This window comes from Globicephala melas, chromosome 2 (genome assembly GCF_963455315.2).
Source record: "Globicephala melas chromosome 2, mGloMel1.2, whole genome shotgun sequence".
Taxonomy (NCBI): Eukaryota; Metazoa; Chordata; class Mammalia; order Artiodactyla; family Delphinidae; genus Globicephala; species Globicephala melas.
The window spans coordinates 15349146-15364543 of NC_083315.2; the positions used below are offsets into that span (position 1 = coordinate 15349146).

Here is a 15398-nt window from a genome sequence, read left to right on the forward strand (position 1 = left end):
AGCACTAAATTCCTTAACTTGAGCTATCTGGTTTTCTTTAATTAACAGTTATTTTTTGATGTTTGGGCTCCCAAAACTCCTGTATATCCTGTCTCCCCCTCTACCTCTAGGGAGCAGTCCCTCAGAGGGATCTGAGAGGCTGCCTCCTGGGCTGAAGTCCTCATACTTCTTAACTTTTAGGTTGTGCATTCTTTTACAGTCGACACATGGTAAAAGCCAATCCCAGGTAAGATGTCTGACTAACTCGTGATAGCCCAAGCCACAGGGATTGCCCTGGAGGTTGATTCCATGTTGATCCAGACAGAGAAACCAAAGAGTACACATGTGCCAAACATGTAGGGGATAAAGGCATCTTGGAAGTGATCCTCCAGGTCCAGGGGTACCAGTCTGAGCCATGTGGATCAAAGACAAGCTGCCTAGCCCATTCCTTCCTTCCTGAATGATCCACAAAATTGCAAGCAAAATGAAACTTGTTTAGGCCACTAACTTTTAGGGTAGTTTGTTACGCTGCAAACATTAACGGCAACAGGCAGCCTGTATGGTATCAAGATTCCATATGAATGCTCACCGATAAGATATATGAAAAAAAATTCTTTGGATTTAAATATGTGTTCATATTTTAAAATTACACACTTGGCTTTATACATGAATTTAAAAATCATTTGAATTAAAGTTTGAATAAAAAAACCACAGTGGTTCTTGTATTCCTCTTTTTCCAGGGCAATGTAATTATTAAAATTAATCATTAAACTAGTATTTATTCAAAGTGTTCTTTTTTCACCTCATCTATAAAATCAGTCATTTTTTGGGGAAAAAGGAATGGAATCAGTCATGAGAACTGATGAAGAAATGTAGGCTCTGCTAGTTCAGTTTCTGACAATTTTAACCCTGACTCTGCACACAGTTCTATATAATGACATGATGGGAAATTTTTGTGACATGATTTGCTGTAGATCTGTTGCAGTTTTTAGTCTGGGGGTAAAAAGGATGGAAGGGCTGCCATTTAAATATTTGCATAGAGAAGTTGGAAAGATGTTTTGTCTATTCTAAATCTACTCTGGTGCATGAGAAGATCATTTCTTCTCAGTCATCAATGCCAATAAGGTACTCTGCTAACAAAGTGAAAATCTGTGCTGAACTGGCAGCATCAGAACAGACAAATACACTTACCACAGTGAGCTTCATCAGACCTATCAGAGCAGTCTGGTTGATAGTCACAGACCAGGTGGGATGCAATACACTTCTTGTTGTGGCACAAGAAATCAGTGGCTTCTGGGCAAATCTCAGAAGTCTCTCCCACTGGGGGGAAAACAAAATAACAAACACAAACATCATTTGGTAATTCTTTCATCAAATTTGAATACTCCTTTTAGTTGCCACACTATTAGATAAGTTAAAGATTTTAATTGTTGTCCAAGGTAGACTTGTAGACAACTCCCCATCTCTCAGTCCCACCTGGAACTGTTCAGCAAGTAACATAGATTGTACTTCCAAAATATCTTTTAACCAGTCAAGGGCTGACCATCGTCTATTACATAAACCCAAACTCCCAATCAAGGCATTAAAAATGTTTTGGTTTTTGGCTCCAGCTTAGTTTTCCAGGCTCATTTTCTGCAACTCTTCTCTTAAGCACCTGCAAGTAAATTATATCCTAGGACTGAGGGCTTCACAAATATGCCACTTGGTCTGCATTTTACCACATGTTCACAAATGCTGCTTCCTTTACCTGTACTGACCATTCATTCCCTCTCGTGGTCTTGGTGGTCTGTTCAACCTTAGGACTCAAGGAAACAACTTCTCTCTCTACCCTTGTCTTGCCTTTCTCTTTGCCATCCAAGCCTCTGGTCAGACACTCCCTATTACATGCTGCCTAAGGATACTTTTATTCCTATATTACATGCTTACCCCCTCGTATAAGAGCTGTTTACACTTCTGGCTGTCCTCCCAGACTCTAAGCTCCCTCGACACAGGAGTTTTTGCTGTGTTTTCTTGGGCCTAACACAGCACCTAATATACAATTTGTGCTTTATAAATGCTGGTTACAATAACTGAAGGCATAATGGTTTCATCTGAAGGGGACTTAGAAAAGCAAACTGACATAGAATTTTCAAAGCAATTCACATGTTGGCATATCATTTCAACTGATATGAAGTCTAATGATAATATTTTATAGCTTCAAAGTGATATACATTAAAGGTCTGAAACTATCTTTATCAAACTCAACAAATTAAATAAAGCTCAGCGGTTCCTTTGTTACATCGATTAGTATGGGTTCAGGATAGGGTGTCTGCGGTGGGGGTAGGTTACTCAAGGTTAGGGAGTATTTTCATGAAGGAAAATAGTAAAACTCTACAGATTTCATAAAAGTGCATTTCCAGAGTCTTTCCGTAGTCATCCCCATAATACAATAGCTAAAACCTCAATAATTTCCAGAAATAATTTACCAGTAAAATGTAGTCCCAATACGAAGATTGAGAGGAGGCATCTAAAAGAACAGCCAATATTTATTAGCTCGTGGGTATCAGTAAGGTGAAGAATGAAAGGTCGTGTTCTTTGAGTGATTTAGAAACTTTGCCACATAATTTTAATTAACACTAGTGAGAATTGACAGTTAACCCAGAGAACTATGTGGACATTGTTTAGTATGCAAGTCTATGCATTGGAGATTATTTTTCTATGCCACAGGCTGTGGAGTCATAAAATTACTCCACAGAGGATATGGGTTTTGACTTATAATCTAAATAATTGATTCTTTAGTTTTAAAAAAAAAGACTGAAATAGACTCCATCTCTAAATGAGGCTTATTACCTTAACAACATAGAATAGAAAAAACATGAAGAGGAATCAAGTCAATGCTTTGAAATATAGTAAACTGAGCATAAACCAGAGTATCTATGGTATATGGGTTGCACGGATTAAAAATAAAAAGAGACTGCAATTCTAAGAAAAGTAGATCTTCTTTAAGACAAGAATATAGTCAGTCAGACTGCTGTTAGCAAAAACAGCATGGTAAATAGAAGAGGAACATTATTTTAGTGAGAATGTCTTGCATGTGTTTAGCCATTTTCAATTTCTTCATTTAGCCAAAATGATAAAGGCAGTACCTATTAACCTGGTCAACAAATATATGAAATGAAAGATAATCTCACATATACTATAGTTAATGATATGAGAATAGAAAGAGCATTGGTGCTCATAAGAGCGAGTTGAAGATGACCTGCTGGCAGAATACGGCACATGAAACAGACTAAATATTTATTTTAGCTTAGAAAATAAAGGTTGACGGAGTCCAAAAGACCTAAAACTAAAACATGATAAATGGAAAAATCCTAGGAAGAAGAAAATGTCTGCAAAATAATGTAGCCATAAGAATCGAATACTTAATCCACTAAAAGCACGAGGAACATATAGGACTAATCCACTGTGGATTTGAATACACTGTCCCCAAAGTTAAAGTGACGTCCATTGAAAACTCACATTATTCTCCTTTGAAACAGAATTTACAGTAAAGAAATCCTTGCCCGTATAAATTTGTATTTGGACTAAAACAGCTTTGTGCACAGGATTCATTACATAGAATTAGATATAATCATTCTACAGATCATGTTTGTGGATACACACTTGTTTTATCATCTCCTTCAAGTGATGATATTCAGTATGCTCTGGGATTTCAGACAGTAAATTTCACGTGGGCACACATTTTTGGCACCTTTATTTCTCATGCAGAATATTACCACATGAAGGACATAAAAGACGTGATGGCAATGGCCAGACTCCCCCTCACTGAAGACCATGTTATTCAGGCTCCTTAGGCTGAAGGAGACTGAATAACCATGACCATGTCACGTCTCCTTAGGCTTCTCTTCACTGTGACAGTTTCTCAGATTTTCCTTGTCTTTGATAACTTTTACACTTTGGACAGTACTGGTCAAGTATTTTGTAGGATTTCTATTAGAATTTGATTTTTCCCCCTTATAATTTAGGTAGGATTATGGGTGTAGGGGAGGAAGACTACAGAAGTAAAGTGTTATTTTCATCACGTCATGACCAGGGCACGTACTATGACACAACTTGTCACCGTTCATGTTGACCTTGTCTACCTGGCTGATGTAGTTCTTGTCATATTTCTCCACTTTAAAGTTACTTTCTTTTTTCTATCCCTGTAAATACAATATTTCTTTGGAAGGAAGTCACTGTGTGCAGACCACATAGTGGAGAGGAAATCTATGCTTCCCTCCTTGAGGGTAGAGAATCTACGTAGATTAGTGTTCTTACATATGGGAGATTGGTCTTTTCCCTCCCATTTATACATTTATTTAGTAATTTATATCAATATGGACTCAAGGATATTTATTTTACAATTTGAGTCATAATACAATGCTATTTTATTTTTTTATTGCTCAAATTGGCAGAGGGGAGCTCTTTCCGTTGGCTTCTATGTCCCTTTGACATGCTACCATCAATGTAGCCTTTTTTTTTTTTTTTTTTGGCACACTGCTTTCTGTTCTAACACCATAAGTTGCCTAAGCCTTACCTTGTATTTTTCCCAGCCCAGTCCTAGAATCAGCCATCAGCCATTTCTCCAAGCAGCCCTGGTTCCTTTTATTGGAGAATGCTGTCGGAAACCAAAATCTGGGTACTAGGTTGCCCCCTGCTACTGGGGTGTCATTGTTTCTATGCTATGATGACTTGAGGAGTCATGCCATTTTTCAATTACAGAAAATGATCCATTTTATTTCTTCAAGTACTATCTTTCCCTAAGTCTCTGTTTTCTATTTCTGGAACTTTTTTTTTTTTTAACATCTTTATTGGAGTATAATTGCTTTACAATGGTGTGTTACTTTCTGCTTTATGACAAAGTGAATCAGCTATACATATACATATATCCCCACATCTCCTCCCTCTTGCGTCTCCCTCCCACCTTCCCTATCCCACCCCTCTAGGTGGTCACAAAGCACCGAGCTGATCTCCCTGTGCTATGCGGCTGCTATTACAAGTGTTAGATTCACTTATTCCATCTTCAATGTCTCAATTTCTGTTCATATTTTTCTTTCTCTTTACCTTGCTGTGTTGCATTTTGGTGAGTAAGCTCACGCTTATTTGATGAGTTATCCTTCAACTGTGCCTCTAATCTGTTTGTTTAACTTTTGCATTGATATTTATTTTCAGTTATAATTTCTGGAAGTGAAATTTAATTATTTTATTTAGTATCCTGCCTATTTTGTTTTATGCTTTCCTTTTTCTGTATTTTGATCCCAATAGCATGTGGTCCCAACAGCATAAATTTACACTGGCTTCATGCATTATCCTTGAAGTTTCAGTGGTTCTAGAAATTGTAATATTAATGTGTTATTTTTGAGTTCTCATTCTCACAGCATGTACTATCCTACGTGTGGTATGGCACAAGTTTTAGGGTTTTGGTTTCATGCTGGTAGCTCCTGTTCTGTTCATTTATTTTTCTTTAATTTTTTCCAACTTCCTGGACAGACAACAAATTTCTCTGGGCTTTCTCTGGAAAGGACCAGGCTTTATGCAAGGGTACATGTCTAGCTCTCCTATTCTGATATAGGGTTAAAACTTCCAGTCTCCAGATACCATTTTCTATGTCCAGGTTCCCAAGTCCTTTAAGCCCCTGGGAAGTTAGCTTTCATCTATGGTCTATGTTTGAGTCCCCTCTTTGGTTCTGGAACTGGTATATTTTGTTTTCTTTTTCAAATTTCAGTTTGGAGTATTAACAAGTGCTTTCTAAAGATATTTTTATATGTTTGTAGTGAGTGGAAAGCACATCCTATGATATGATTTTGTTAATTTTTCTGTAGTCTAATTTTCAATATAAATTTAATATTTAAAAACTTAAAACCTTATATCATGAATTCTAAAAATAATCTCAAGAAAGTCCCATAAAACAATTTTCTCCAAATCATGCTCCTTATTATAAAAAGAAACCCTCTGAAATTGGCATATATCATTTTCTTTACCTTGTGTTCCTATAAAGGTAAACATATATGAACATTTGAGTGCATTCATTGAAACAGAAACATAAAGATATATTTGTAGTGGCTAGAAGAGGGAACTTTTTCATAAACATAGTTTCTTTTTGTTTGTTAATATATACATTTTCCTTGTCATTTATCTGTTTTAACTTGTTAATAAATCATCTTTGGATAGCTTTTATTGTAGGTATGCTTCAAAAGTTTTATCATTCTAAGTAAAAGTTTCCCTCTAGTTAAAGCTGGTAATACTGGACAGTAAATATTGATTGCTAGTGGAAAGTCAAAATATGTGTGGCCAATGTATTGATCTGAACCTCCATTCTCATGAAAGCTCTGTAACCTTAGGTAACTCATTTACTATCAATCTCTAAATGAAAACAATGGTAATCACTCTCTCATACAAAGTACTATACCTTTAAATCTAGTGACATCATCCATTTAGTATCTTTACTTATTCATCCTAGAAACATATATTGAACAGTTGTCAGACACCATGGTGGATAGTTCTGACCATCAAAGAATTTATAATCCGGTAGTGAAAACTTATGTGTAAAACAGGCTGTTTAGGGCTGTAATGGAAGATATTTAATGGCTTGCTGTCAGAGGACAACAAAATATAGCCCTAGTTTGTACTGGTGTGTTAATAAATATTTAATACATTTATTCACCGCTGACCTTTCAAAATGCATATCATCTCAGCTTGTCATGTAGCCAATTAGAAAAAGAGGCCAGACCACTCAACTGAGAAGAAGCAGGTCCTTTATAAAACCCCATTCATTTCAGTTTCCTTATCAAGTACGTTTGACCACATGTTGCAAATACGGAAGACTCAATGTTATCTGAAGAATAACACTTGGGTAAAAAAAAAAAAAAAAAAGGGCGAAATAGGCTCAAGAAAAAAATATTTTGGGAAAGATCACACACCTGAAATCTTCCTTCACAGATGAACTGCCTATTTCACCTGACGGCGCTCTTGTTCTAGAAATAGGATCGGGACAAGTTTGCAAATCAAAGGAAATCTCAACACTGCTGATGACTACATATCTCATGACCAGGATTTTTAAATGTCCAGAAAATAACAATAAACACCTTTCGTATTTTCTATTCAGGGTGAGCGCTTAAATCTATCTTATGTTAGAAAGATTGCTAGGTTTCAAGAAGGTCACTGCACATATCAGACAACTGAGAGCAACACATCTGAATGTGTAACCTCCATGAGCTCAGTGACAGCAAAGTTCAGTTTGTGCCCAAATTATCGAAGTGTTATCAGAGTTACTGGACCATGTCTTAGAGGATAGCAAGAGCTTAGGAAAATATAAAAAACGCAAATCCACTTGTGCTACACAGAGGCAAGGTGTATACGAAGTGGAAAATATCTTAAAGATCAACTTTTCAGCTTTTTAAGCAAAATGGTGACTTTATAAACTGATTCTATACTTGTTTGAAAGAAAATTATATATGTCAACCTCTCTTTTCAGACATGCAACTCAGATTTTTGTCTTTAGCTTTTTTTAGATATGGATATATTTTAAATATCTAGTTTTCTAAATCATTCATTTAAAGGTTTAAGACAAAAATCCTTTTTAGAAGGTTTACAATGAAGGAAAAGGAAATAATAAGAAAATAAAGCAAAATCAACAACAAAATTCAGAAGTGATGTATTTGACAATGACCAGTATGCTTTTCAGCTTGAAGAAGCATTTTTAGTGGGTTAGTGATTCAAAAGTCCTCATCCATCCCTCATCTCTTTTCAGGTCCTAATGCTCCATTAAAAGAACGCTTGCTTCGTTTTCTGGTAATTTCCTAACTACCATTTTAAAAGAAATGTTGACCCTTTCCATTCTGGATTTTACTTCTGCATCTGATATACCAAAAATGTCTTCCTTTCTGTGACCCTCAACTCCTTTAGCTCCTGGCCACCGTATTCCTACTACTCCATCACAGCTCCATCACATCACAGCTTCCTTCTCTCTCTTGGTTCTTTTTCCAGTCCAGGCCTTCAATGCCAATGCAGCAAATTGTGACCCTCAACTCCTTTAGCTCCATCACACCGTATTCCTACTACTCCATCACAGCTCCATCACATCACAGCTTCCTTCTCTCTCTTGGTTCTTTTTCCAGTCCAGGCCTTCAATGCCAATGCAGCAAATTGTGACCCTATGTTCTTCTTTGGGCATGATATTTACTGTCATGATTTTACCTGACATCTGGGGGTTGATGACCTGATATCTACAACCCAATCTGTCCCTTCTCCTGAGTTTAGTCGCTTAGGATACATTTCCCGCTGGACTTTTCTATAACATATCAGACACACTAAACGTGACCAAAAAATGCACTTTTTTCTCTCTTTTTGCCTCCTACTTTATCTTCCTCTACTTCTTGACTCACAATAAACCTCACAATGCTCATCTGTGGATGGTCCACAGAAGCATAACATCTTTTCTCACCTACTTTGGTCCTTACTCTTGTTTTTACGCCTTCTTCCTGTCTCATCCGTGGGGTGGAGATGGCTGGCTGTTTACAACATATACCTTCAAATTTCTACAGCAGACAGTTGTTGCTGGGTAGCAGCTGCTCAGCCAGGCACTTGACTTCTCAACACCATATGCAACCAGGTGGGGCCACAAGGGTGAGTTCTAGCCAGTGGAGTGTGAGTGGAGGTGATACTCACTCACTTCCAGGCAAAGCCACACAAACTTCCACGCACAGCTCGTCATGTTCTTTTCCTCTCTCCGTTGGATAGAAACAATGTGATGTTCACTAGGGTGGACCTTGAAGGTCAGAGACTAAAGATCTGCCTGGGTCCCTGAATAAATGCATGAGAAGAGTGGTCCCCCTAATCTGTTCACTTGCTAACTACTGCAAGCTGAATAAGAAATGAACTTGAACTGTGATCTAGCTGTAGCCTCCCCTGCTACAACTGGTATGCAATGAGGATGATTCTGTTGATGAATATGGTGGCTCTGACTCTTAAGGAGACTAGATTGCATGTCTCATCCTGTTTAAGCACGTTATATATATAAACTCATTTAATTCCGAAGATAGCTCCACGAAGCAGGTACTATAATTTTTTGTCTTATTAAAATTACTGAAGGTCACACAACTACATCATAGCAAAGCCAGAATTCATGCTCTGACTACAGCCTTTACTCTTTTTTTTTTTTTTTTGCGGTACGTGGGCCTCTCACTGCTGTGGCCTCTCCCATTGCGGAGCACAGGCTCTGGACGCGCAGGCTCAGCGGCCATGGCTCACGGGCCCAGCCACTCCGCGGGGCACGTGGGATCCTCCCGGACCGGGACACGAACCCGCATCCCCTGCATCGGCAGGCGGACCCTCAACCACTGTGCCACCAGGGAAGCCCAGCCTTTACTCTTAACCAATAAACCCCATTCCTCCTCTCATCCTGCTCAAATATCCAATCCCATAAGCCATAAGTTAAGTGTTACTCTTTCAAAGTCCCATTTATCCATCCAGCTCTGCTCGTGCTCTGGATAATATAAATTATAGCACATGGTATTGAAATACAGTACACTGATATATTTCCTGTTGGATTTATCCACTATACAACAGAAAACTAGACATGTTTCTTCTGGGAAAAAAAGGAAAGAATCAAAGGAAGGAACTATATTGTACTCATTACTACATCCCTAATACATAGCAAAGATCCCAGGGACCTTTTGGTCATTAAGTAACATTTGCTGAACTGTGTTTAAATTTGTAAAATTGCCTGGACTTTACCACTACAATCAGAATAGGTGGTTAATTAAACATAAAATGAATTCTAAACATGCTATGAGTACTAAGGACTAAGAATTACATTGAATGAATTTAAACTATATTGGGCAAAATCATTCCTATAGAACTTCACAGTTAAAAATGGTTACAAGAAAACTGTCAACTCTTGAAAACTGTTTAGAGGATAAATAGGCTGTAGGATAACTACTGTCACTGCCTAAGATAATTTCTGAGATGTAATATATACTGTGAGCTTGATAGTCTATATAAGCACAGGTAATGATGCAATTTATTGGTTTCTACACAGAGAAGTAGGCCCATGGTGTGTGATGACACGAGACAAAGCAAAGATAATCTAAAGAAAAGTGAGGCACAGGAACCTGGAGTATTGAGACAATAAATACTCTTTGTGAGGAAGACGACTTTGGTGTGAGACATAAAATTGTAAGGAAAGAAAAAAACTCACCCAAGGAAATCGTAATCATCATTCACAAGTGGCCCTTTATTAAGGATGTCTGTCTACATGCTGGATTCCAACTCTAGCTTGAAGAAGACCCATAATGGATGGAATATGTCATCTGTTTAGACCTAATTAAAATGTTCTAATTGCTGTATTAAGAGGGGAGTACACACTTTGCTCAATTTTATCTCCATTCCACTGGAGATGAGGTGTAAGAGGAAACGTGCACATTAAAGCACATCAAAGCACCGATGTCATATGTATCTGACAGAAAATGGCACAGAAAGCAAATGCAATTGCTTATTGAGCTGTTGTCTCAAAATACTATTTGTTTTCCTTTGCTCAGGTAACTTTTGCATAGAAATTATACGGAAGTACTTGCGGATTTGCTCGAAATATTAATACATAGTAGGGATACACGCTTGTTTAAATATATTTTATAATAAATAGTTGATTCATTTTGACCAAATTGAAAACAACTATTTTTACACATCTTACTACCCAAGTCAGTAATTATCATGTGTGTTTGCTTCTTGTTCTCCTACACCTACTATGGAGTGACAGAATAATCAATAAATTGAGAGGCAATGAGCTGTATTTCTGTTCCCACAGTGTCAAACCTCCAAGTAAGCTGGAATGAAATCATTCAAACACTCTGGATCCCTAAAGTCTTTCCACTCTACAGTTCTAGGGGTTTTGAATACTATCTCAAAGACACTTTCTTAGTTAATTCACTAGAAATTCTCTGGTTGTTTTTAAAAAATATAAATGCAAGTACAAAAATGCTGTAAGAAGTAATCTAAGATTATTATTTTCAGCCACCCAAAAGCACATTTCTCTTATGAGCTAAAATGTAAGATGAAAATTCCATTAAAATTGTTGCGCATTGGGCTTCCGTGGTGGCGCAGTGGTTGAGAGTCCGCCTGCCGATGCAGGGGACGCGGGTTCGTGTCCCGGTCCGGGAAGATCCCACATGCCGCGGAGCGGCTGGGCCCGTGAGCCATGGCCGCTGAGCCTGCGCGTCCGGAGCCTGTGCTCCGCAACGGGAGAGTGAGTGGCCCGCGTACCGCAAAAAAAAAAAAAAAAAAAATTGTTGGGCATTAAAGAGTTAAAAGTTACTCATGTAGAATGTCTCAGCTATAGGCTGCCCCACTCCAATATCTATACTTCCACTAGAATGAAGAAATCAAGAGTTGCATAAAGCCCAAGAATTTACCAGCATTGATCCTATATAAATAAAATGTGGGAATAACTGGAAAAAACCAAAACACTAACATTTTTACATACAAAATACATAAAAATAATTAGGCAAAAAACTTAGTTTAATGAGATGGAGAATATGGGAGTGTGTGTTGAAATGTAGAGACATATTTCTGAAGTGTACATACCCCCCAAGAGCAGATTATGAATCATCTGTGTTTAATGTGTGAGAATATATCACATGGATATAAAACATGAATAGTTAGGGTCTTATAAAATATGTTATAGACTGATGTTCAAAATAAACACAAGGTGAATGAGCTTCCTGGTTCAAGGTGATGACGCAGGCTATGGCAATAGGTCCACCTTTAACATGCACAGGATCTGCTGTGGACACCCCAGTCTGTAGGTACAATCCCATCTTCATCTCCATAGTCATCTTGTAGCTAACCTTGCAGCTCAGGGTATGCATACCAGCAGTGCAGTCCCTCCATGAGAAGACAGAACTGGGGAAGACGTGAGGAAAGACCCCTGAAGCCAGCTTGGAGCTGCATGATCAGAGTAATCTGAGATTTAGAACCGGGAACATAGGCTCTGAGTGGGCACGTCCTTTTAGCTCTCAACAGACTCCTTGCCAAATGGGGTGGGGTGGGGCCTGAGGAAGAACAGAAAAGAGCCGGCTAATGTTCATCACCCAGAATCTCAGTGTGGTATTACATAGCTGATTGATCAAAGGAGAGATAACTGATTAAAGATAAGCCAACAGGATTATTGCATTTGGGATTGAATGTTGTACCAAGACACACAGAAATAGCAGTTCTGGGGGGCACAGGTGTCTAATGGGCACTTCACTGGAGCAACTTCCCACGAGCCCCTGTTACTTCGGTCCTTGGAGCTTATTCTTTTCAAGGACGGCTTCCACAATTGTTTCTTCAATTCTCTGATCCATCCCAGAATCTTTAGAAAAAATGACCTCTATTTATTTGATTGGTAAAATTGGTTTCTAGTACATGCATTAAAAAAGGACATAAACTGTTAACTGCATCTATTATTACCCTATCTTGGTCGCACTTTAGGAGTGCTGCAACCATAATCAATGATATGTGTAATAAAGGAAAACAATACCACTTCAAGGAAATATACGGCCCCCTAAAAATATAAGGTTCTAGAACCTCATTGATATTGATACCATTAATGAGTTTTAATGAAGAATAAGAGATTTTGAAGTGCTGAGCAATCTGATTCAGACTTCTGAATTAGTTTGTCTTTTCTATTATTTGTATAGTAAGGTCACTGCAGGACACTGTTAAATAATTTTCAATTTACATGCAAATTCCAGCATCAAACTGTGATCAAGTTATGTTTTTCTGCATAAAATGAATACAAATAAGTCTAATCACCACATAATATTATCTTTGACCCTTTCCTTTGAACTCTGCCATATATGTGAGATGTATAAAAATTTAATTTGCACTGTATTTTTGACATAATATTTCATTCAAATCTTCAGAATTTAATAAGTTTACTGTGGACTAAAGAAAAATATTTTGATGTACTTTTTAATTGTTTACAAAGAGTTTAGCCACAACAAAGAAACTTTATGATATTTTTAAACAAAATCTTAACATCTCCCTGAGTAATCTCTCTACCAGTTGTGTCATTTGGCTGAATTAATTAATCTCTCTGAGGCTCAGATTCCTCATCTGACGAATGGAGATACTGAAGTTCCAACATGAATAACAGAGGTGTATGAACATTAAATGAGATCATGTATGCAAGTTTTCAGTACATGCTTGACATTTACTAATTAGTTATTTAATGTTACTTTTTCCAAATTTTTTCTTGAATCTTGAGAACCTGCCCTCTCAGAACCTTAGTTTCTTTATCTATAAAGTGGGTTCTTATAAGATTTAGTGAAAGGACTTCCCTGGTGGCGCAGTGGTTAAGAATCCGCCTGCCAATGCAAGGGACACAGGTTCGAGCCCTGGTCTGGAAAGATCCCACATGCTGCGGAGCAGCTAAGCCCGTGCACCACAACTACTGAGCCTGCATGCCACAACTACTGAAACCTGCACGCCCAGAGCCTGTGCTCCGCAACAAGAGAAGCCACCGCAATGAGAAGCCTGTGCACTGCAACGAAGAGTAGCCTCTGCTCGCTGCAACCCCGCGTGCAGCAACGAAGACTCAACGCAGCCAAAAATAAAAATAAATAAGTAAATAAATAAATTTATATGTAAAAAAAACAAGATTTAGTGAAGGTAAAGCATATAAAGTTGGTAAAACTGTCATTGATTTAGAGATATTAAAAGTTCTAATTATTTTTGTAGTCATCCTAGGTCAGCATTCTCTCTACAACAAAACGCTTCTTTGAGGAATCATTAATAACATTTTACACTATTTCTAAATAGTGTTAGGAAATGCTATCAGTATTAAGAGATATTAATTTTTTACTTACAATGGATTGGGTACTGGTTTAATCACTTTGCAAGGATTAAATCAATAGATTTCCATAATAATTCAATTGTATAGAAAAGGCATAGAGTGGTGAAGTAACTTGTCCCAGGTCACACACCTGAGAAACAGTGAAGTTAAAATTCAAACTGAGCTAATGATTCCAATGCCCATCATGTTATATAACCTCTAAGCTATTGCTTTTCCAATCAAAATGGTGATGAAAGAATATAATTTAAATTGCATATCCCATGCTTTTAAGGAAATTTGAAAATGTTTAAAAGTATTTAAATATACAGGATTTCTTGGAATATGAGATAATCCTTAGACTAGAAACACCTGGAAGCTCACTTGATCCATTGTCAAATTCAACATAATATTTAAATTGCTTAATATGTTGCATAAGTTATTTTAAAGATAAACTCACCAAATAGTACATTATGTCCAAAATAATAAAGCAGGACATGACATCTTGAGAAAAGATGTACATTTTAAGTAGCTAAACATTAAAAAATGATATAATTTTCCATAAAATACATTATAAAACACTGCAAAATACCTTTGTGTTAGTAATGTATTTTACATTTTAAAGTATTTTAAATAATATTGATAGAAAATCTTTTTTTCACTTCCTTTTTTTGGCAGTATGAGATTTTAGTCACGGAATTAAGGCCAACTGAGAGAAAATATCTACAATCTACAATTCAGTAATAAAACACTGAAATACATTTTCAAATGCAAGACTCTTCAAAGTCAGAAATGAAATGAATTCAGCCAACTGGAATTTATATTGAAATCTGGAGATAACTTCACGGGCTAAGGACTACCCAGGGCAGGAGATTTACTGGAGGTTCCCACACAAAACTGGAATCAATAGGGTTTATATTTGCAGCTTTAGAGTAAATGAGAAAGAAACCTGCCTCTCAGAAGTGGTGGAGATATAGATATACATGAATCACCTGAATATCTATCTCTCTATCTGTCTATCTATCCATCTCTATAGATACATACCTATAGGAGATCTCCCTCCCCCCCCCATATATATGTATGTATATATCCTGAATCTAGAATTTATACAGAATAACAAAAGGCTAACAGGAGCCAAGACACTCCTGAAAAAGAAAATCAAAATCAAGAGACTATATACTTCAGGTAACAAAACTTATTTAAACATTATAATAAAGAAGAGGTGTGGAATAGCAGAGATAGACTCATAGACCAGAGAACATAATAGAAGACCTAGAATTGAACCCCATGTGTTTAGATATTTGATTTTTGGCAGACTTGGCATGTACATCAGAAGGGAAAGAATGGACCTATCATGTATTAGCAGTCTTCAGGCTAAGTTATGGGTGCACCAGAGAGTACATAAAAATTGTTGCAAGGGAGATAAAGGCATACAATTTTAAGGAAATCAATTTCTAGATCTTCATTTCCAAATATGAAGCTTCCTGAAATTGATGTGCCAAGAATGCACCTATGATCATCTTGGTTCTACTTTACACACTCTTTCACAACCACACTCCACACTTTATAGAAGATAGAGCTTTGTATCTTT

General features: G+C 37.2%; 1 protein-coding gene across 1 annotated transcript in view; it reads right to left on the minus strand.

The window, feature by feature from the left end:
- Positions 1 to 15398, minus strand: part of MALRD1 (MAM and LDL receptor class A domain containing 1) — a 584500-nt gene that overhangs the window by 178511 nt on the left and 390591 nt on the right. Inside the window, exon 31 of the mRNA XM_060293508.1 lies at positions 1171 to 1299. Within this exon, the coding sequence (XP_060149491.1) occupies positions 1171 to 1299 (129 nt within the window). The remainder of the gene's footprint in view (positions 1 to 1170; positions 1300 to 15398) is intronic.